Source organism: Cynoglossus semilaevis, chromosome 17, assembly GCF_000523025.1.
Source record: "Cynoglossus semilaevis isolate Cse_v1.0 chromosome 17, Cse_v1.0, whole genome shotgun sequence".
In the NCBI taxonomy this organism is placed as follows: domain Eukaryota; kingdom Metazoa; phylum Chordata; class Actinopteri; order Pleuronectiformes; family Cynoglossidae; genus Cynoglossus; species Cynoglossus semilaevis.
In genome coordinates, this window is record NC_024323.1 from 7,693,562 (window position 1) to 7,717,302 (window position 23,741).

At 40.3% G+C, this 23,741-nt stretch overlaps 1 protein-coding gene and 2 long non-coding RNA genes across 7 annotated transcripts in view; 1 reads left to right on the forward strand and 2 right to left on the reverse strand.

Moving 5' to 3' along the window:
• prkar1b (protein kinase, cAMP-dependent, regulatory, type I, beta) overlaps positions 1-23,741 on the forward strand; it is a 46,193-nt gene that overhangs the window by 6,313 nt on the left and 16,139 nt on the right. For 2 of the 4 annotated variants that reach the window (XM_008329857.3, XM_017040598.2), the window contains exons 3-6: positions 1,491-1,661; positions 4,130-4,221; positions 19,954-20,015; positions 22,384-22,430. In XM_008329857.3, the coding sequence (XP_008328079.1) occupies positions 1,491-1,661; positions 4,130-4,221; positions 19,954-20,015; positions 22,384-22,430 (372 nt within the window). Of the gene's footprint in view, positions 1-68; positions 213-1,490; positions 1,662-4,129; positions 4,222-19,953; positions 20,016-22,383; positions 22,431-23,741 lie in introns of those variants that run through there. The other 2 variants (XM_017040597.2, XM_017040596.2) reach the window with 2 other exon arrangements.
• LOC103393041 (uncharacterized) overlaps positions 1-23,741 on the reverse strand; it is a 102,773-nt gene that overhangs the window by 6,206 nt on the left and 72,826 nt on the right. The window contains exon 4 of one of the 2 annotated variants that reach the window (XR_003052469.1): positions 1,668-3,205. The exons of the other annotated variant lie outside the window; for it this stretch is intronic. This is a non-coding gene — a long non-coding RNA (uncharacterized LOC103393041). Of the gene's footprint in view, positions 1-1,667; positions 3,206-23,741 lie in introns of those variants that run through there. 2 annotated transcript variants of the gene reach the window in all.
• Positions 6,722-7,379, reverse strand: LOC107989883 (uncharacterized). The gene is made up of 2 exons (XR_001761414.2): positions 7,115-7,379; positions 6,722-7,076 (listed from the first exon to the last, which is right to left on the reverse strand). It is a non-coding gene; the product is annotated as an uncharacterized LOC107989883 (long non-coding RNA).

Below are 23,741 nucleotides of genomic sequence, written 5' to 3' on the forward strand. Positions count from 1 at the left end.
CCTCCCCCCCCTTCCGGCCCTTGCTGGTGCCCCCGGCGGGCCCGGTGCGCCTGCCCCCGCCGCTGCTGCTGCTGCTGCTGCTGCTGAGGTGTGACATGTGTGTCAGGTGTTAATGCCCTTGCTGACTTTGACACACTTTGACTTGATGCCTTGTGCCTGTGACAGGCTGATGGACATTTAGCAGCCCTGAGCAGGAGGCTCTCCATGCCATGGTAAATACCTCTGCTAGCAATCCTAGCCTAGCACCTAAAGCTAACTCCATTGACATGATGAAATGTACTTTCTAGTGTAAGTAACCAGTGGGAATCTACGGTAGTAGTTAAGAGCATCGTAAACAGTATATTGACCCTGGCATACAGCCTGTGGTGGTAAAGAAGGAGCCCTCTGTCTGTAGACAGTGTATATACATCCAGCATGTTTTACTGGTAAAGAGAACATAAGTGTGTGTTGGTTTTGTCTCTGTTGCCATCGTGTCTGGAGGTTGTAGTCCTTTACACCTGCAATTTAATTCTATGTGAGCAATACATTTTTAGTGTGTGTGTGTGTTGCATAGAAGTGCGTGTGCATACACTCGTAAGATGTACTCTACCTCCCCTCTGCTTCTGGCTGTGTTCCCTGAAGCAGTGACTCTGCGTAAGCAGGAAGAAAGTGTAATGTGCGTGTGTGTGCCCTGAGGGGTGTTTGCCTCCCTCAGTGATGATGCAGAACATGTACACAGTTCTGCATCATCACAGTGCAGATGTCATTATGATGCTGCGACCAGGGGAGCAAAGTCAGGGGAAGGAAGGACCAGGAAGTAATGAGGGGAAGTGCAAGCTGACGACTGTTCTTCACAGTAACTGACATGTGTTGTTTTACTGCCTTTTATCCCACTACATATATCTAGTTTGTTTCTGTGCATTTTGAAACCAATAGTGGAAGTAATGAGTGTTTATATAAGTGCTGAGCTGATAGTTTTGGATTTAACATCTAGTTTCAGAGAAACATTGAAAAAATTACTCAGTGTCAGTGATGCGTTGTCTTTACTCTGCTTTGATTGTCATAATAATGTGAGACATTTTTGTTTTATCTATTAAATTGATATGTAATGACTGAGATTTCAGCTGCCCATGACTTTACCATTGTGATTATTCTTTCCACAATTTTACAGAAAAATAATTTGTCTTAGATTATTGGGCCATCATATTCATTTCTGATTATATTGGTGCAAAACCTAAGAATTGCCAAACAGTGGTGCAGCTTTTCCAAATCTGCAGCCATGTTGATTTTTCTAAATAGGACAAATTATTGTTTTTGTTTAATGTAAGGTTCGCCATGTACAATGTCATTAAGCCGGTTAGTACTTGAGAAGCACAATTACCCAATCAAGGATGGACAATCTACTGCTGCTACTGCACACATAATCTCTGGAGGGCCACATAAAAACGATGTAATGGGTTGGGTTTGAGTCACGGGCCTTGACAATGTTGCTTCTTTTCTCATTCTAACAGGAAGAATGCAAGCAAATCATGGCACGCCAGAAATCTAACAGCCAGTCTGACTCACACGATGATGAGGTCTCTCCTCCACCGCCAAACCCAGTTGTCAAAGCCCGGCGTCGCAGAGGAGGAGTCAGCGCCGAGGTTTACACCGAAGAGGACGCCGTCAGCTACGTGCGCAAGGTCAGCCTTGAAAAAGTCATGAACAAGCAAACATGCACACACATATCCAAATCATGCACACGGTGGAATATCAATGCTCATCAAACTGTTTTAACACTGCACTGCATGTGACCACAACACAGAGAACACAGGTTGTTGGTTCTCCGTTTGCGTAATTAGCCAACATTTTAAATTCCGAACTACTTTGGGCAAAAACATGAGGACACAACAAAACTGTAGTTCTACCATCACTCATCAAAAATAATTAACACGTGGGACAATGTGAGAATTAGATGAGTGATAATTAGTTTAAAGCTAGAAGAGACAATAATAAACACCAGCCAATTCAGTTTAATTACATATACTCAAACACTGAGTGTATGAATCAGCTGCCAAACTAATGTTCAGTGCATGTAAACAAACATGACCCTGGTGATAGAGGATTGACTGTGATAGACTCCCACTCATGTTTTGGGACATGGTTGACATTTCATCTCCAGGATGATGTGATGGTTTTGTCTTTTTTAAGCTTAAAAATTTGCTTTTTTTAGTCCAGCACAGCCATTCAAGTGTACGTGACTCATTCTAACTAAGATTTTCCACAAGGCAAATCTATTTAGAGAAAAAAATGGAGGCCCTTTAATCACTCATCTTAAATTAGCAAATTAGCCTTCTTATGCTTGTCCATTTATATAAAACCCATAATTGTTGAAAGCTGTCAAGAAGACACTCGCTACAAATAACTTTTTATTTGATTTACTCGTATTAGTTTTTTTTTAGACAGAATGACATGTAATGTTGTTCAGTCGAATGGAAGCTAAAAATAAAAGATTAGTTAAGCGCCTGTGTTTTGTCATCGTATGCTGTCAGGCTCACAGAGCTGGCAGTGCCGTGGCAAACCTGTCAAGTTCATTCCATAATTTAGCAGAGCCACAGTGCAGCGCACTGGTTTGCCAGAAACAGTGACTTACGAGCGCACATACAGACACACTCCCTCGTCACTGTGTCATTACTCCGCTTATTCATTTGTAATTAAGCTGATAAACCATTAACGACATGATGGCGTGAACACCCATAAGCAGGCTGTAATCACAAAGACACTGAGCCGAGCTTGTGATGTTTGTGTTGAGAAATATTCTCATACAGATGTGTTGATGACATCTGATGATGTCGTCCAAACACACAAACACGCCGACAACTAAAGCTGTGACATATACAAGATTTGATTGGCTCTTTAACCACTTCAGCTACTTCAATAACTACTTCAATGTCAGACACATACAGTACTGCTGCTTTGACAAATATTTTTCTTTCTCACTTGTACTTTAACCGCCGCTGCAATTTGCTATTGTCATTAAATCAACCCCAGTCTAACTTCTTAGACTGAGAAAGTATGTGCACGTACCAAAAGTTAACGCCTGGATTTGACCGACTTCCTCTCATAACTTCTTGTTAGTGTTGTTTGAAATCCATTTTTCCCACGTGGCCTTGACCCATCTGTTTCCCTAGTTGCCGAGAGCCTGAAGAATGTCTTCATCCGGATCAGTTAGAAAGGACAGACAGTTCTGCAGGTTGGAAGTTGGTAAAGAACATTTAAACAGTCACCTGGAGAATTATTCTCTTTTATGATCATTAAGTTGCCTCGTCTTAAAACTTGAAGAAAATATCTTTAGCACTGAGCCCCTCTGGATATCTGTGCCCTCCACTAACTGAATATCCAGGCCATGATGAACTCTTTTATCTCCGTCCACTGACTTCACACTGGACAGAGATAAAACATCTCTTTTTATTCCACACGTAATGTGGTCTGTGTGTGTGTGTGTGTGTGTGTGTGTTAGTGTGCATGTTATGCATTTTGGTGTGGTTGTCTTCATGTGGAGACATCTGTTGGTTTAACGTAATTACAGCCTAACCCAGAGACAAAACACGTGCATGCATGCACATGCACACACACACACACACACACACACAGCAGCGAAGTCGTCTTATTCTTTCCACATTTTTCTTTCCTCTTTTCCTTACTCTTGTCCTTCTCACTCTCTCTTCACGGATGTCTCTCTACATGTATGGACCTCTGTGGTTTAGTTGTGGTTACAGATGACAGTCATTCCCTCTCTCTCGCTCTTGTCCTTCTCCATCTCTCTCTTTTTCACACACACACACACACACGCACACACACACACACCGCAGAGTGGGACCTGAAAATGCATGTTTTATGAATGAGTTCAGGTCTCTTGTGAAGTTTTAGGGGCCGTGTGACATTTTGAATGTAATTCCTGAACAGATGGGCTTTCCCAAAAATAAACCGACACATGTGTGCGATATTCCTTTCAGAGTTTGCCAGGGCGCTGCTCTTTAATTACTCAATTAAGCTGGTCTTTGAAGTCGGGTTTATTTTGTATTAGTGCTGGTCTGTTTCATGTGTCCACCTGCACATTGTTGTGGCAGTCCACTCTTTTGTAATGGTTATTCTTGGTTTGTCTACACAGGTGATTCCAAAGGACTACAAGACCATGACAGCTCTGGCAAAGGCCATCTCCAAGAATGTGCTGTTTGCTCACTTGGATGACAACGAGAGAAGGTACAGAAGCATTACACTGTCATCTCCAGGACTTATGATACATTTGCACATCATCTCTCTCGTGTGTGTGTGTATTCGTATGCGGGCAGGAGTGTGTGTTGATGAGCTGCTCAGTAGTTCTAGCTGAGTACATTGCTCTCATGGCCACTGTGTGCCAGTGTTGCCTGCCCTGGAAGATTTTTACATCTACCAGGATGCAGTCAACAAGATGCTAAAACAATTCTTACTGCATTTACTGCAGACTCAGCTGCACATCTATAATGTGAATTATCTTTGTGACCATACCTTAAAGGTGATATATTGGACTTGGAAACAGTTAAAAGATTATTTAATCTTCATGACATGGTGTTTATTCCTACTGGTAAAATGTGATCGAAAAAAGGAAAGACACTATCAGCAAGGATGGACCTGTGGTGATATACAGTCATTCATGTTCCAGGGAACCAGAGTATGAGGTAAGGATGACACCTGCAGCATTACAAAGCCACCAGCAACTGCCTGAACTGTAAAAAACACATATTTTTACACCAAAAATTTAAACTAAATCATGCTGGCTTCTTTTTTTAGTTTTTCATTATTGGAAGAACAATGAAGTCACATCTAGAGATGTTTTTACTCAGGCATCTCAGTAGATTGGCTCTTATAATACTCCAAGTTGCCTATCCTGCACCAGGAACTGGCCCTGTTCTAAGTCACTGGAATCACCTACCCTCTTCGTAGGCTTGTTGAAGGTTGTCCTAACCATTTTTTTGAACAGGTGCTCAAGTGGGTTGTGATAGTAATTATATCTGAGGAGAAGGACTACGAAGCCATTTAATGGAATGTATGAGGTAAATGGATAGATTTATATTTGTGATACATTGTTGTGTTATGGTAATATTATGCGATTCACTTTCGGGCAATAAAGCACCCATTACTTTGGGTTAAATAATTAATTCCTGTGGGTCTGTTCAGACTGGGAATGGTCCATACCTTTTTCATACCATCTGCTCCTGTTTATTGTTATTCCCATTTCTCCTCTCTTCTTCCTCCCTTTTACCGGTCCATCTGTGCACCATCTCCACTGATGCCTGGAACAGGCTCTAAGAAGGGAGAGGATGTTGTGGGAAAGACTCTCAGGTGGCTGGCGTCCCTGCCTGCCAGCCGGAATAATGTTTCATTGGCGGGGAGAATCCATTATGTCCCATGGACAGGAAAACACCGGAGCCTTCCTGTTGGCTTATGCCTCCACAGATTAAAAACTTAAAACACACACTCTCCAGACTTTCGTCAGCTGACAATTTACTGCGCTCCTCTGGCAACGCACACAGGCCTCTGATTGCACGTCAGTGCCCCTGAAGCAGCCGCGAGCAGAACACAACATGTGATAGGTCCGGACAGTATGAAAAACCGTGCACTTGGGTGGCTGATGTGGCAGTAGACCATAAACCATCAGGTTTTAATGTAGAAGCCACGACCTTGTGGCATTCTATGTAATAGTAATGTCGTCAGCCCCGTTCAACCGTGCTTGATGAAGACGTTTTTTTGACTGGCTGTCATGTCCCCTGTCTCGCCGCACACACCACGTACCAGCCATTTTTGATGTGCACACAGAAATACATTGTTGTGGGATTTGGGGGTAAAACTGCAGCAAGCGCAGCTGAAGGTTCCTGGTTGATTGTGTAAGGACATGGCAGAAAGTTGGCCAACTTTTCCTTCTTTAGCTCTTAGTCCTCTCACTGTCTCCCTCTCTTCTGTTCTGTCTCACTCCCAGCTTCCAGCTGGTGATGCTGGACGGCAGGCTGCTTGGCTGGTGGTTTGGTCGCACTGCGGTTGTGTTGCGGTTGCTGTGCTTGGAGCATCAACAGAAAGAAGAACGTTGATGTATAGCAAATGTGCTCCTTCACCATTAATGAAAACCCCTACAGAGCAGCCAGCTGGCCCTGTGCACTTCGCCTGGTTACTGTAAAAACTTGAACATGATTCATGGGCTACAGAAAAAAACCTGGCTGTGTAATTACTGCACTTCGTAAAATATTGTAAATACTCATACACACCATGTGTTGTGACAAGATGTAACAACTGTCATCACAGTAAAACTTGAAGACTATCTCAAGTACAGTTTTTGATCGCAAATGCTGTATTCTTGGGTGAAGCACATTGGTATCTTTAGATGTGCCAAAACTGTCACAGAGTGACGCACACCAACAGATGCATGGATCACTCTCTTTTTCTGTGTCCTTCTCTATTTCAGACCCTCTTCTCTCGGTGAAGAGCTGCTTAGTTTAAATGTTGCTCTTTGGCATTCTGTCTGTAGGGACGTAATCACAGCTGACTGTTTCCACTTGATGTCATGACAACTGCCTGTTGGTGTTAGACTGTTCTTTTGGGTTCAATTCCTCTTCACGTATTTATTGGATTGTTTTTGAAGAGCTTTGTGTTTCAGTCAGAATACATTAGTGGGTTGATAGTTGCTGTATGTATGTGACGAAACAGTTTATTAGTCATCCATTAGTTACTGTAAATACATGAAACGTCAACACTTCTAAATGTGTTTTCTGGTTGCCAGTACTTTCCGAGTTCATCCTCATGGAAAAACAAGCACTATCTTTTTTAACTTTTTATCAAAAGAAGATGTTTAAAAATGTAAACGTCTATGAGAAACATTGGTTTTGCAGTTAGACCCTACTGGATGATAAGCGAACTGCAGCTGTGGCTTCCTGGTGACCTCAAAAATGAAACCTACAGTAGAGGGTATTTTAAAATATTATGTGCACTTTACAGTGAGTAATCTTGCAGACCTGATCAAGCCCAAATTTACATTAGAGCTACAAGTTTTTTGAATATGTGAAATCAAGCATTTTTGTTTTTTTCACCTTTTTTTCACCAAATCAAGCATTTTTGTTTTTTTCACCTACATACACGTGTTCAACAAGCAATCAAATACAAGTATCACTACAGACGATGGAGGGAATTACATTATCATTATTGAGATGTAAACACACTAGAACACATTCTCAAGTTTACACGTGACAGTTCCAGCTGGGAGTGTGTAGTCTCTGATTAATACACCGTCCCATATGTCGACATTTTATGGTCTCAGCTGCTGTGCCTCCCCTGTTTGGTTATCGAAACTAAAAAAAACAAAAAAACAACTAAAATCAAAACTAAAAAAAAAAAAAAAACCACTAAAATCAAAAATAAAAAAAAAAAAAAAAAAACAAAAAACAACCAATAACAAAACAAAAAAAAAAAAAAAAAAACAAAAAAAAAAAAAAAAAAACAAAAAAAAAAACAAAAAAAAAAAAAAAAAAAAAACACGTTAATGAATGCACACTACAGTTTGTCTGTGTGTTTATCGCTTTGACCTCGACTGAACTTTTCCCACTAACGATAGATCCTCTGCCATGTTGTGGCTCCCAGAAGGCCACAGGGCGGAACTCCTTTTCCTCTGAACATTAGCTGCCTTAATGACCTCATTATGATATGCCCACACAAATAGACACACAGGCTTACAAGTTGGGCTGGGAACAGGTGTTTGATTTCTTATTGTGCTGAGCCTGGGTTTTTAACACCCAAATCAGCCTGCACACAGCTGTCATTATACAGTGTACACACTGTAGTTATTGTCATATTAAATGGACTAGGATTACCTCATCTTCACACCTGGGCTTTTTTTTAATGTTCTAGTTTTGGCTAACGAACAGAGCTCAAGGGATAGTTTTCAGAAAATGGGATTTAGTTTGAAAACCAAAGCCTTTTTTAGTTTTTTTTTTTAATAAGAAATATTAAATAGCTCAATGTGTACTTTTGTGTATGCATATAAGTATTTTTATTTCTTTTTAAATAGAGCCGTCAAAGGATTTGTATGGGGTCTGTTTATATCGTGGGAAACAAATCCTCTGAATCATAAATCCTTTTTTTTTTGTATTCAATCACTGAAAGAGACCCCAAAGAATGTTTTTTGATGATTCAAGTTTTTAATCTAAAAAAATTACAGGGTATATGCAGATTAATCACGACTAATCATGTTCAAATAAGATCCATTTTGTTAGACCTAATTTTAACATGGTTGATTACAGCAGTAACCGTAAAAGTTTTACAGTTACTGTAATTAACCATCTATTTTTTTAAATGATATATATACTGTATGTCAATAATAATAGATGAAAATAATAGATGAAATAGATGAAACTTCTATATCTTTATCACTTTTTATTTTTATCACCTTTTTCCTAATGGCTTTGATTGAAATGTCTTTTACATTTATGAATGTAACATGAAGATAGAAGGGAGCAAACGGAAACAATTCTTTGGAGTCACTTTCAGTGATTGAATGCATAAGAAAGCACCTCTGGGAAATTTGTCAGAGGATTTATGTTTCCCATGATACAAATAATTTACAAATAGGGACATGTGCTTATCAGGCTTCACTTGTATCCCTCTATCTGTTGGCATTAATGCTATGCCCTTATACCACAAAAACATCTCCTGGGGGCAGTACAGACTGGAGAAGCTCTCAGTGTAACCACATAGTCTGGCATGGATTGGGAAACGCTGTTTACCTCATACCTTATGCTGTCTAAGCAGAGTTCGCAGTATTCTAAAAAAAACATTACCATCTGCTAATAGGAGTTGTTAAATCTCTTTTTATGATAACGGACCAGTCATAAATCAACCAAATGCATGACTTAATCTTTAAAGTGCTCTCAGATCAAAGATGATCTCAAACCAGGAAACGGCTTAAATAGTAACAAATAAATAATATTGGGCTGGTAAAAAGTTACAATTAAGTATTCACTGCATGAGGGAGTTATACAGTGGTACTGGTTATTACATCCTGCCCTCTAATCCTTTAATTAACAAGTAGAGTAATGAGCTCATGAGGTGACCGATAAGTTGACCTTTGACCCTCAACTCTGACCTCTACACCTTCCCCACTAACCCCTGCCGACGGACAAGGAACATCCTAAGCTGACTGGCAACTTTTGCTGTGTTTATGGTGCTTGAGGAGGTGCAAAAACAATAATAAATAAATCAGGGGGAGACAGGAAAGTTAAATAAACAAACAGTGGCGGAGAAAAAGACACTAAAAACTGCATGAGAGAGAGGGAGGGAGAGAGAGAGAGAGGAAGATCTGTGTGTTTATTTAAGGCCTCCTTTATGGCCCCAGTTAACAAAGAAGATGCAGCGTGTGATCGCAAGCTGTGTAGTCATATCGGATTATCACAGCTCTCATCATTACATCTGATAGCTCATTCATTTGTATCAGGCTCTAAGTCAATAGATGTGAGTATCAGGCTCCGTGCTCCAGTTAATGGGCACAGATCAGAAACTGATACTCTTTATAAAATGAAGAATAACAGCAGAACGGTTTTGTGTAAATCTGACATAATGGAGCCACTGATTTCTCAACTTAAACATCCTCATAAACAGTGGCACATTGTGTTGTTACCCCACAACAGCCCCTAGAGGGTGTTTTTGCCTCACACAGATCATATCAACTGATACCATCTATCAGTGCAATCTTGGCTTTTGCTGAACAGACCAACACTCATGAAGAAGGCAAATCTGTGAACTATCCTAACAGTGTATTTAGATGTAATGATGTATAGGCTTTTATGTTAGATATATTAAGAAACACAGGCAAAGTTTGAGTAGAGTGAAGTTTTGTTACTCAGGTGTATTTATTGACAGAAATAGTCAAAATTGCTCAGGGAGATAAGGAATTACTCCTCATTATAGTAAAAAAATTACTTCACTAAAAACATATTGAATTTTCAAACCAAAATATGTTGCTACCTAGTTTGCTAACATACAATTGTACCAACTTTGAGACAACTAACTCTTATAGGATGTTCAAGTACATTATTTGAGACATTTTTTTGCAGAACTAAATAATGGAGAGGCTGTCAGAAATTCTTCTTCAACCTGACCCCGTAATCATGTGACTTTATAAAGCTAATAGAGGTATTTCCTTGCTGTGTGTGTACAGTATTTGTGAGGTGGCTTTACAGTGATTTGTGTTCTTTCCTGTCATTAAAGGGCCCTGTTTCTGTCCCTGTGTGATCAGCTGCAGTACGGCGTGTGTTTGAATCTTTGATTTGTATTTTATGGTGGGCTGTGAAATACATTTGTCAGCAGCACGAACACATCACCGGGTTTCTGTTGTGTGTTGTTTAGTCTATTTGCAGTTGTGTTTGTGTTTCCTGTCTCACTGACTCCCTTATTGACTCTCTCTGTGTTCTCGTCCCTGTTCTTCCTGAGAGCCTGGTGGTCCTCTTTTCTCCCTATTTTAAGAATTCACTATTTCTCATCCTTTCTCTTCCTGTCGTTCTCTCTCTCCCAGTCATGCAGGCTCATTCACATCTACATCCTTATTCCCATCCAGGCCCTCCCCCACATTCATGTGTAGTCTTCTGTCTGTCCCCTGCATGGCTTTGTGCTGTTGCCACAATGCTAGGGCCAGGCGATGAGGTCACTCTCCACAGGCGTTCTGCAGGCCTGAGTGAACCTCGACCATCCCCACCATTACCAACCATAGCACGAGGTCTAATGGGCAAACCCCCCACTCCAGCTCACACCAGCACATCGCTTCTTCGCGCCAGCTCCAACCATCTTACCTTTAAACAGGGAAACAACAGATCACAGATGGCGGCAAATTTGGAGCCTTGTGACGTTAAACACACTCATGCACATCAACATGTGCACGCTTGTGTGAGCAAACACACAGATACACTGTGCACAAACAACTTTCAGTTGCGAAGATAGCTGGAAACTTTTTTCCTCCCATACACTCAGCTGTGTTACAACCTGTCCCTTGCTGTCTCTTCCGCCCCCTGTCATCTCTGTCCATCTTTCCCTTACTCTGCTCATCCCCCCAGTTCTTCAGAAAGCAGTGAGTCACGTAGTAGTGATACGTGTCTGGAGTCCCATTAGAACCCAGTCATGTTTCCAAGTTGAACCCCAGAGTCTGCATAGGACTGTTGTCCAGATAGTTATGACTCACTTTTTCATTTTCAGCTGCTTATACAATCAGTGTGTAGCCACTGTGTTTTGCATGTGCGGGCATTGCTATATTTAAGCATTTTTGTGTTGACAAGTTTTCCTTTTTGTTAATGTGTTTGCCGGCACATTTGTGGAAGAGGTTTTACTGATGCATAAAAAGAATGGGAAAATAGTAAGGCTTACGGTTAACAGGAAACGGGGAAAAAAGACAGGCCTCTGTTTTGGATCTGAGCACTTGTATCAGATATCTCCAATGGGAAGAATGCATTAGTGGAGGACCACAATCTGTCTTTAAATAAAGATCCACAAAACACGTTGACTGCTGAGACAGTGAAAGTCAAGTCTTTTAAACTGAGTCACATTTGTGTGTGTCCAGCAGAGAGTGACGTTTGACTTAGAGGCCGAAATCAGTCACGTTTCATTTAATGTGAATGAACAAGTAGGCTAAATGTGCGAGTGTGCATGACAGTGACTTCCTAACCGTTGTTTGGCCCTGCTGCGAGGACATGATGTCCCTGCAACACCTCAGTGCCTTTATAGCTCAGGCAAACCCAAAGTGCAACCCAAACACTGACCACTGCACATTAGCCGAGGACAGAGCAGCCCAGCAGCCTATAAAATAGCCTGGCTTGGCCCATGGCCTCCTATTGTATACATCCAGTCTGCTTTGTCTATGCTACTGTGATAGGTTCCAGGGCACAGGCACACACAACAGACCTGTTATAGCATGGTAATTCTCCCATGACCTCCTCACTGGTTTGTTGTTGTCTCACTGGTTGAATTTCAAGCAGATTAAAGGCACCAGATCCTTTTCAGGCTAAGATTTGATATCTGAGGTACAGTTGAGTTTGTACTGCAGGTTTCATTCAGTCATAGAGCAGATTGACATACAATAAGAATGAATGCTAGTTTTGTTTAAAAGATGTAAAATCTCTGCAGTTCACTATATATGTTTGTCTTTGGTTGTTTCAGTTGAACAGTTAGTTGCTTAACACTATACATATCTTCCTGCAACACCTCTGATAAAACCTGTGCAGCTATTACCTTAGTGCCCTGAGTCCAAGTTAATGAGGTTAATAAAAGAACAACACTCCCACAATGACCATGTGTACAGTATTAGCCCTAAGCCTTTTCCTTATCTAGTCATCTATTTACCCGTCGGGGCCCCTAAGCTTTCAGATGTTTTTGGTCTCAATTTTCCACTCTTTGATATGAACCCTAGAAAGGACAAATTGTGTCCAAATCTACATTCAAGATGCTTATCTCCGTTACGTGCTTGTCTTTTGAAAGTGAGGAGATTGGGGCCAATGAAAAGAGAAGAGGAAAAGATATGCCCGCAGGATGAGCAGCTTGGCTTTTTATGTTTAGCAACGTGTCAGGATTTGCGCAGGTCTGCGAAAGAGTAAGAAACAGGAGGAAAAGTATGCTGTAAAGTATAAGTAAAAGTGCACTGCAAATATACAGAATATTGTGTGGAATATATTTCAGTTGTACGTTCTGTAAAGTTCCTTCTCTTAGACATATCAAGGTGTGTCATCAGGTTGTTTTGGGTTTCCTAGTGTGACTTTCCTGCACATCCCCTGTCGACATATCAGAGCACCCAAGGGTTTTCTTGTCAGCACCTGATTCAGCATGACCCTTTATCCTCTTGTGGAGTGGAGAAATAACATGCTTTTTCTGCCTTCAAGCAATAAACATTAGAGACAGGGGGCAAGAGAAAAACCATTGATGTTAAGGAATTGTACGCCGCTGGTTGGGAAAGACAGTTGCGTAAGCAAAGGAGAAATCAAGTTGTAGTGATGATTATCAACAACACTAACACATATAATCATTATGCTGGGTAAAGCAAGGGAGGGAATAGGAAAGGGAGAGGAAAGATGAAGGGAGAGGTAGCAGGGTCGGACATGTTTGTGATGTTTTCAGGCTGACATCATGGCTGCATCACCAGGTGTCATGAGTTCGATCATCAGTTATGGTCTGAAAAACAGCTCCATCATCCTTTGCAAAGTATGATGTTCTTGTGGCTGTAGCCAGCTGTATTAACTAAGAGTGTTAAAGTGTTTGGGATTTTTGGACTCTACATAAATACCAGAGAAGAGACACAAATGTTTTAGGAAGTATTTGTAGAAGCTGGGCTTAGAAATGGCTTGTATAGAAACAAAATAGGAACTAGGTCAAAAACTAGCGATTGGATTTGTTTGGATCAAGTTTAGCTTATGAGGTTTAGAGAAAGCATATAGTGAATCTATACGAGATGAACTGTGGTACTGCACAAGGACTTCATGAGTGGCAGAAGAGTAGGTGAGAGTGGTACAGTGCCTATGAGGACAGTGGTGTGGTGTGCATTTGGAGTAAGGGTGAGGTTACATAAGGGATCAGCTCTGAGACTTTCCTTCTTGCCCTGGTTATAAACAGGTTTACAGATGACATCTAACAGGAAGCTCTGTAGACATTTAATTTCACACAAGACATTCCAATATGTAGAGAGATTAGAGAGCAGTGAAGAAGGTATGCACTGGACAGGAGACAAATGAAAGTCAGTCAAAGGAATGTATCCATCTGATTAAGAATGAAGCATATGGCAAGTAGTGCATACAGTCAAAGTTGTGGGGGTACAAGAGTTTAACGCCATACAAAATGAAAGAAAGATAAAGAAAGTAATTCATCCATTCATACAATTGACCCTTTCTAAGGATATGGACAACTTAGACATACTAAAGCAAACCATTGTAGGGTCAACATGTCATTCTGTTGTGTTGAACATCAGAAGGTTCTCATGTGACATATTTATTTTCAAGATCCTGTCAAAGTTGGTTGTTTAATCTTCACACTGTAACACATCATCACTTCTCCTCACATCCTCTTGCAACACATTTCCTCTTCAGACTGGACTTTTCTTTAGCTGCCAAACTCAACTCAGTCTCACCATGCCGATGCCAATGGAATAGTCATTAGTGTTGGATGTTTTCGTTTCCAATTGTGTAACACCGCAGACTTTTTTCAAAATTATGGGCTTTTAGCTGATATATATATATATATAGCGATATATATATATATGATTGTATACATACCTAGCCTAAACTGCTGGTTGCTTTGGATGTTTTGCAATTAAAAAACAGAGGCTTTTTGCCTTTCAATGACATTACAAAGTTCTCAATGAAATGTATATTTATGCAGCTGTATTTACTTTTCTCTCTTTGAAGCCTCGAAAGTACTTTCCTTTCATGCCAGCATCACAACAGTGTCAAAAAATCAATATTGCCAGGCATCGTGAGGAGGTGGTAAAGCTAGATTTGCTCTCAGATAATGTTGGCAGTGAAAAACTAACAGTCCAAGTTGCCAGTCATGGTTTAGTTAACATTTTTTCTCAGAACTACTGCCTGGACTCGTGTCTTACTGGGCTTGAGATATCCATACAAGTAACTGGAAAAAAATAATACAAGTAACTGGAAAAGATTTTTAAAAAAAAGTGTTAAAAGTTAATTTAGTTTAAAATTAACCTACTTCTTATCATACACCCCCAAATTGCCACCAGTGAACCTCAGCTGTGTCTCCTTTCATTTAGTAGAGCAGTCACATGCAGTGTGACCATAATTTGAACCTTGCATTGCACCACTCCATCAATGTTGTGGTGTAGACTCGCAATTGCAGTGAGAAATGTCAAATCGGGGTTTAGCATTCAATTAAATATAGCCAGTTTCCATGAAGGCATGCTGACAGATGAGTCAGCATTGGCCATCATTGGGTAATAAGGGTGAGAAAGCACAGGGAGGTGCTCTAGGATTCTATGTCATTCTGTCAAGTGAAATGTAAAGTTGGTGGCAAACACTCTTTTACTGCAGTTTTAATGATGACACAAGGTCCTTGTAGTGGTTGGTACCACAATTATCACTAGCACAAACGTCCTTGGCCCCTTAGGGACTCCAGGCCATTAGTCCACTCATACTTAGACACACATATAGTCTTTGAGGAAGCAGGGTTGATCCAGGTTTACATTCCTAATAAACCCTCGAAGGCCAGGTGTGTGGATTTACCATGGCCTGCTCTTTGCTCTTTGGTGTTTTTAACACAACTTTCAACATTTTAATCACGTAGCTTTACTCTAAGTGGACTTCTGTAGACCTCCACGTTTCAAAACATTAGCCCTTTTTAGGTCTTTGAGACAAATATAACCTACTAAGTGCAGTAATTCTGTTAAGAATCTAAAAAGTCTTTAGTATGCAATTGCCATTGGAAAAAAAATAAAGGATCAGGAAGTCAACTTTGATAATTCTGATGTTTATCACACTACAAAATTTAGGAACCCAAAGACCATACCCAAGGGCAGATTAAGGAAAAGGCCAGTGAAGATTTAGAAAAGCAATGGTTCATTTTCTTTACCTGTAGTCATGGCCACCTACCGTAACTTTAACAGGAGTCGGTCTCTAACTGTTAAATAGGAGCTCTGATCATTGACTGGTTTTGATTTCAGATGAAACTCCCTGTTTCAGCTGCTGCAGGTGTAGGTTTGCAACTCCACCCATATGACCTTGATATGAGTCATAAGGATGTTCTTCTTTTGCACCAGAATTGTCAGTGCAGTGAAATAATCTGTAGCAGATTGTCTTAGGTAATGTGCCCTGAGATTGTGATTTCCAATTCCCCAGGGTATATATGTTTTTTTTTGTTTTTCTTTCTTTTTTAGTATCTTACCAATTCACTTCATTTCAGGTGTGGTGACTGTTTAGAAAGTGATGTGAGTTTTTGAAACTATCTTCAGTATGTGCTGATGTGGCTATTCCTACACCAATGTGGAGAAATGGGCAGTAGCTGGAATGGATTCGTTTCGCCATCTTTTTCCAGGGCTCTAGGGAAACACAGGGCACGTGCCAAGAGCTTTTATATCATAAATATCCTCCCTGAACTCCTCTGAGCTTTATAATTATACCTCTTAAATCTCCCCACTCAATCACTCACTCACCCACTCACTATTTGAATCTGTGTTGGTGTGTGTGAATGCCACTGTTTGAGATACTGTATATGTTAACTAAAAACATGAAATTGCCATTGTTTACACTAACAGAACACAATGGCTGGTTCTGATTGTTTTGTGTAAGTCACTGTGGCTGGTGTAAAGCACTGCACGTTCAGTCAGCCTCATAAAACTTTTCCATCTTACTGTGATATTCTCATAATGAGTCACACAACAGGCTAATAAATGAACATTCCCTCAACTTCAGTGAAAATCGACTTAATTCGGGTTGGTTCATTTTGTGAGATTGTTCAAGAGTGTACGTGTTGTGCTGAGTAATCACATCTGTTTACCAAGGTAAACAAAGAAACATTAGGGTGGTGTGTGTTTTGTAACCTTTTCTCTGCTCTGACGTGTATGTGTTCAGGACATTCCCCTGCTGCTGAGGTGTTGATTAGGGAACGAAAGCACAGTATCTTCAAAGCCTTTAATCTTCATATAACATTAAAAAAAGGTACACAACCCATGTGTAACTTAACATGTACTAGCTTAAATTCTTTTGCCACCCCGCTGCTCTGTTCAACTTTCCTCACACCATCACACAGGTTATGGTTTTCTCTTGAATTAAATAACAGAGACTATTGTTCAGCTGAAATCTGACTTTGCTGATAATGAGGTAGTGAAAAATTAGTTCTTTAAGCACCTACGGCACAAAAGCTGTGGCAGCCAAACTAGTGGAACCCTGCTGCCAAGCTAAGACGGAGCTCAGAGAGTTTCCCAAATGTGCAGTGTTGTTGATTATTTTTGGCTTTGGCAAAATATCTTCCAATTAGCCATTGTGAGCATTGTGTATGGGGTCTACGTGAAGGTCTTGTGCAAGCCGGCCTGCTCCGGCTCATTAGGAAGCAGAATGATATGGCAGTCCTCTTGTCTAGTGTTGATGTAAGAGATAAGGTGGCATATATAAAAACATTAGTGCCAGCCACTTAAAACAGCCAGCTAGACTTAGCAAGATGGTTGCTGATGAAATCCACCCACAACATAGCCTGTATGGTTTCATCGAAGTAACACAGGGGTTGGACTCTACCAGTAGACCCCTAATGGAATATATATATATATATATATATTATTATATTATTATATAAATATTAATAAATTGTATTGATCATAGTGCTCACCGTGTACAGTACTATAGGAGTGACATACAGCTACATGCATTTAATCAGTATCCCAACATATAATATATACAACATATATTTGATTTAAATTAGTAAATATATATTATACATTTTCATGTTATCACCTAAATTAGTAAATATATATTATACATTTTCATCACTCTAGCCTGGTCATTTTCTTAGTCGTTACCAAGCCAAAAAAACAAAACAAAATGATGGGCACTCCTGGTCTAACAGGTTTGTTTTTAAAAGTAATCTAAAAAATGTAGTTAGAGATAAAAGTAACAGCCAAATTCTCTGAATTTCTTCATGAATTTCTCCATTCTAAAAAATGTAGTTAGAGATAAAAGTGACAGCCAAATTCAGAGAATGTCTTCATGGAGAGCATATCACTAGGATGACAGAAACGTTCTCTCTCTGCTAGCATACAGGTGAACTCTCCATTACACCATGTTCTTTCTCACTATCTCTGTCAGAACAGCTCAGGCATTGTTGGGAAAAAGGTTGCTGCCCCTTCACCTAAGGTCAGAGGGTCTTCAGGTATAAGAAAAGACAAGATTAATCACTTCATCTAGAAGGCAGGGAGGGGGTGGTGGACCAAAAAGAGGTAGGGCCAGGAGTGAATTAGAAGGAAGAAAGGGGTAATTGAGAGGGGGAGGAAGAGAAAAGTGATTGAGAGTAGACAGGGCGGAAGCTGAGGATGAAGAAAAAAGAGATCCAGGTAAAAACGAGGGGAAGCAATTACCTGCAAAGTCTTTGTTGTGTTCACCTATGCATTCAGTGAGAGGCAGAGCAGAGAAAAGAGAGGGAGATGGTCAAGGGTAATTACCTAAACACTGCTCCACTCACCTTTGATCTTAACACTCGATGCAAATGCAATTAGTCTGAGTTCCAACAAGAAAACACTTGCATTTTTTCCAGGCCGACCTATTTTTATTTAATAAATGTTGACAAGTTTGGAAATTGGGACAGAATCCTTTTTTATTACACTGGGTCATGACCCCAAATTAGTTGGACAGATTAAAATATTTCTAATTAGGTTTTACATTTAATTAATTTTAATGAACCATATTTGATCAAACAGCATGTTTGAAACAGTGAGTAAATGTTTTCATTTATAAAAATTTGCAAACAAATAGTATCTACCATGTGCTGTGGTGGGGTGAGGGCACCCGTGCAGATGTTGCGCTGACTAAACGACATCAAAGAGTTTAGCGTGTCATAAGCGAGCGCCGGTGTCAATGTTGTTCTCACAGGTGTGTGAGTGTGTGTTGACATGCACCGTTGACTGTATCAGCGGCATGCATTGCACCACGTGTACGTAGTGAAGCATGTGTTGTAGATGTGAGCATCAACATGTGTCAGTGCATCATTTGGTTGGTGGTGGTACACATCAAAGAGAGAGATGAAGTTTTGTTTTACGGTGCATTTTCTCCAGGACATGACTCAGTGGGCAGCTGCAGTGTGCAAGACATACCTAGGAGTGAATCTGGCCTAAATCCACATCCCTTTGGTCTGTTTTTTATTCAGTGTCACATTAACAAATACCAGAAGAATCCATTCACCTCCAAACCACTCAGTAACAGCCTCAGATCTCTCCTCAACATCTGTTAACATGCTTTTTTTTAACCAGGAAGTTTTTGCAATAAAAACACTTTAGTATCTAAGTGTACTGCAAAAACAGCGCTACAGTCTAGTGCAAACTGTACGTTTTCTTAGGCAACACATACTTTGACATTGGCGACAGCCTGATTTAAACACACACACACTTGCAGACAATCTACAGTAGAACGGGCTCAAACCTGCCCACATTCATTCACTCAGCAGGTCCTGTATGGCTTTGATATTCCTGACCCTCTTTTTATTGTTTTTTTTTTTCTATATTTCTCTATAAGACAGGTGGTATGCAACTGATTAGATAGATAAATACACCCTGGAGGTGTTTGAAGGGTAAGAAGAAGAAAAGGAAGAATTCTAAGATTTCTCTTGTTCTAACACATCCCAGCAGTAGAACTTTAATCTGCAGAGGCTTCATGTTTTTTAAAGACCTGAATAGGAAGAGACACCATCTCTGCAGGGCTTAAACAGAAATTAAATGCTTAGCCACAGGTGCAGTTATGTTTATTTAAAAAAAGATTAAGACGATATTAGATACATTGACTCAATTAAAAACACCTTTACAACACAGTCATGTTTCTACAGAACTTGACTCTGTAGTTTTTGCCTGTGATAATGCAGAGAAACATGGCAGAGCTTCGCATCAGCAGTGTTTGATTGAATTTCAAATGCGGTAGATAACTTATGGCACAATAAAGTTAGTCAGGCTGCGCAGGTATTGAAAAATTTTCAGATACCAAGTTGAGAAAACTTTGTTGTAGCCCTGGGTCACATAGTCACGTAGCATTAGCATTCAGCTATTATGTTAGTATTTACTGATTTTTCTGAAAATGATTTTTTGTTCAATGAATCTAGTGATGAAAAATCTAAATTCTGACACAGATGCTCTGTGATTGACAGAGTAGACTCAGAGATGCTGACTGCTTGCATGTTGTGATGATGACAGCCATGTTCATTCACTCTCTTTTTTTCTCTCTCTCTCTCTCTTTTTCTCACCAGTGACATATTTGATGCCATGTTTCCAGTCACTCACATCGCAGGAGAAACAGTGATCCAACAAGGTTTGTCAGTTTAAAATATTGCTATATTTTGTAACTACTACACTGGAAATTCAGCTCCAGAAAAGCAAACAGCCAAATAAAACTTTTAAAGTAAGGAGAAATATATATGTATCCAATTCTTACTTGCTCTTATTACAGTACCCTCACATTCTCCCACTCTGCACCAGATGTCAGAACTCTTTCCTCTGCATAACCCTAGCTGTCAAGCCTCCACTTGGCATCTCTGGACGTTGAAGGAACACAGAACTCACAGCAGACAGACTGTATTTTTCCAGTGCCCCCCACTCAAACTCCTATCAGGCACAGACCCAGACATGTTTAAGCACATGTTTAATCCTGAAAACACACTTTTGTCACTGACAGTTTGCCACCGTCCTATAACACAATACTTTCACCTCCACAGGCCTGGCCTGCAAACTCATACAGTGTGAAGTAAAAAAATAAAACTCTGCATATTTACTCAGATGGTCCTACCCTCAGCACCAGGCAGCTTGTCAAGGCCTAATTTGGTGATAATAAGTCTAGCTATCTTTGCAGTGGGCCCCAGCCCTGGACAGCCCATTGTTATACACACTATAGTGTGTGGTACATAGTATATACACAGGGCTGATGTCATTGCTAATGTCTGGACTACTGTACAGCTTCAAGAAACGACCTGTGCTACTGGCCCATCACAGAGTGTTTAGACACCGCCGGGAGTTATTGACTCAGGGGCTGTACTGGTATTTAAACAAAGACGGAATTTACTCTATTATAATGAGGTAAATGAAGGGCTCATGAGTGATGTCCTCCCTGTAATCACACTTTTTCAAGGTAAATATTTGAGATCAGAAAATGTTCAAAGTCCATCAGCGTCTTGGACAGAACAAAATGTTACACCCAAGGATGTAACTATTTATTTCTGCTTTTCCTGGGACCACAAAAGAACCATAACAGTGTAGACGACAATTATTTTACGTTGAAACAAGACCACACCATGTACACCAGCCTGTGAGAGAGAGGGGGAGAGAGAGAGACATAGAGAGAGAGAGAGAGGGAGTGTGTGTGTGTGTGTGTGAGTCTATGTCTATACGTTTGCGCACGCTTTAGTCAAATATTTGCCTGAGCTCTCAGGCACAGAGGAATTGGAAAGGTGGAAAACAAAGGCCTGAGAACCAAGGTGATAATAGACAGGAAGAGTAGAAGAGAAGAAAGAGCGCTCGAGAGAAAGAGAGAGAGAGGGAACTGAAAGAAAGATAGATTAGATGAAAGAGAGAGAGAGAGAGAGTCACAGGCAGTGAGAGGGAGAGGGCAAAGAGGGCTAGGTTGCAGCAGGTTTGTGTGTCTCCTCGGACAGACCACCACACCAACATGAAGTATTTTTCAGACAAATAGAGCTGTATGATTAACGAGCTCCCTCCACTCAATATTAATTAGCCGTGTGAACTCCTGTGAACTTTGCACACAGAGACACTCCCAGCCCTTCAAGCCAACACTCACAGAAGAACACTAGTACACACACACACACACACCCTCAGTACCTGGGATGTGCACACATGAACATGCTTGTGTCATGTATGTTCATGCACCATTAGCCGGTTGTACCTGTGAATGAGGTTGTACTTATATCTCATTGTGAGAGAAAGGTAGCTGCAGGGAGAGCTGCACACTGCCCGTGATTCTGGCTGTCAGTCCTTTTTAATAATTCCCCCCCTCAGCCCTATGTAATGGATAGCATAATTAAAGGAACACTTTGCCATTTTTCAGCCTTATCTCCAGACTAGATGCTTTTAGTGGACGTCAGCCACCTACATCCTGTCAATGCTTTCAAGGGTTTAAGGTTCACTATGAAAGCACAGCAACATCAAGGATGCAATGGGATGCCGTCAGACCTGAACTAATATATTTGTCATCAAAGGTCTCGGAGAAGAAACACTGGGAATATTTTTATTCATCGTTCAAGTATGCGGACATTGGTATGCTGTAACATATGCTCTGCTAAAACCACTACTTTGGAAAAAAACAAACATGTTTTCATCCAAATTGTTATCCAAAAGTAATGAAAGGTGGTTTTGGTCGGTGATCCAGGTACAATGAATTACTGTGTGAAATGTATTTATAAAGATCACTAAGTTAGTGCAGGTCTGACTCTGATTTCAGTACGATTGGACTGAACCTAAGACTGGTGAGGGATTTTTGGCCAGCTCACACAAAACTGTTGTCCAAATATTTGACAGATAATTTTGAATCCAGAGTTCCTCCCTTTTTGGTTTAATGTTTTATTCACCACTGAGCGTAATCTGAAGAATGAGATTTCCTGTTGGTTTAATGCCGAGTGTTTTTCTTCAGACTCTGAATTCTCTGTTTATCTTCTATCTTTCCCATCCAGGTGATGAAGGAGACAACTTTTATGTCATTGACCAGGGTGAAGTGGACGTAAGTGCCTGACACAGAGACACAAACATGTTCACATTCAGTCTTCATTTTTTTCAACCTGACTTTTCCAGTAATTTACTGAGAATCTTACATCTTCAGACTATATTTCTAAAAACCTTAGTCTAATATTTGATGGGGAGTTGAGAAAGATGATGAAGACGATGATGATGATTTAATCACAAGGCATCGGTGTGTGTGTGTGTGTTCTTGAGCCCCATGAATTTCCCACAGAACATAAAAGCACAGTAATTTTTATAACAGCCCCCCCGCCATCTCTGTTTGTGTTGCCATAAAGTTTTCGTATAGTTTTTAATAAATTATTAGCTGCTATTCAGCCCTGTTCAAGGAAAAGCCATAAAGCAGTGTGACTCAGTGGCAAACCACTCTCTTTCCCACTCTTTCTACAAAGTTTCCCTTTAACAATGGACAGGTTGTATTAAGTTGCCCCCATGTTTTGTTCTCTTCAAAGTTGGTTTCAACTCTGATGACAATCTGAACGCAGACTGAGCACATCCTTTGTCTTAGCAGGCCTGACAAAGAGTGATAGAGTTAAGAGGAGAGATAACACGGGAGCTGACGGAAAGTAAAACAGGAAGTGACCTTATCAGCTTACAGCGGCGAGGCCTGAGTATCAGGAGTAAATCATTTTGGCAAGCGTGAGTCAGCGTGCCAATACACACGGCTCTTTATAGGTTTGCGTCAAAAATGGTGACGTGAATTTCACAATTAACATTTTTTAGTCAAAACAGGCAGCACAGAAACGGTCCCTGCCTCAAATCTGTGGTGATCGATTTTGAAGACTCCATCGAAGTTAAAAAAAGGTTTTTAGAACAGGAAAAGAAAGTCAGAGGAAAAGAAGAATGATAGAGGAGAAGAAAATGAGGAATCAGAACAAGTGAAGATGAAAAAAGAAGGGGGACAAAAAAGGATGGGATGAGGAGAGGAAAGGAGGACTAGAAGGAAAATAATTAAGACAGGGACAAAAAGAAGAAATGAAAAACGTGAAGAAGGAGAAGAAGATAAAGGTGATGATATTTACACAGTCATTAAATTAATTTGTTGATTGTTTCGTGCTTCACAGTTTTTACACCTCCTGTTACTAAAGCGTTATTTTAAAAATCAAAAAGAAAACGGAAAAAAAAGAAGAAGATAAAAGGGAGTTAGGAAGAAATGGGATCAAGTTAAATCAAGTTAAAGACAAAAAAGGAGTAGGAGAAGAAGAAGATAAAAAAAGGAGAGGCAACACTGCAGAAGAAGAAGACAAAACTGTCTCTGTTAGCTTAGAGTCACCAAGTACTTTCTTCATCCCAC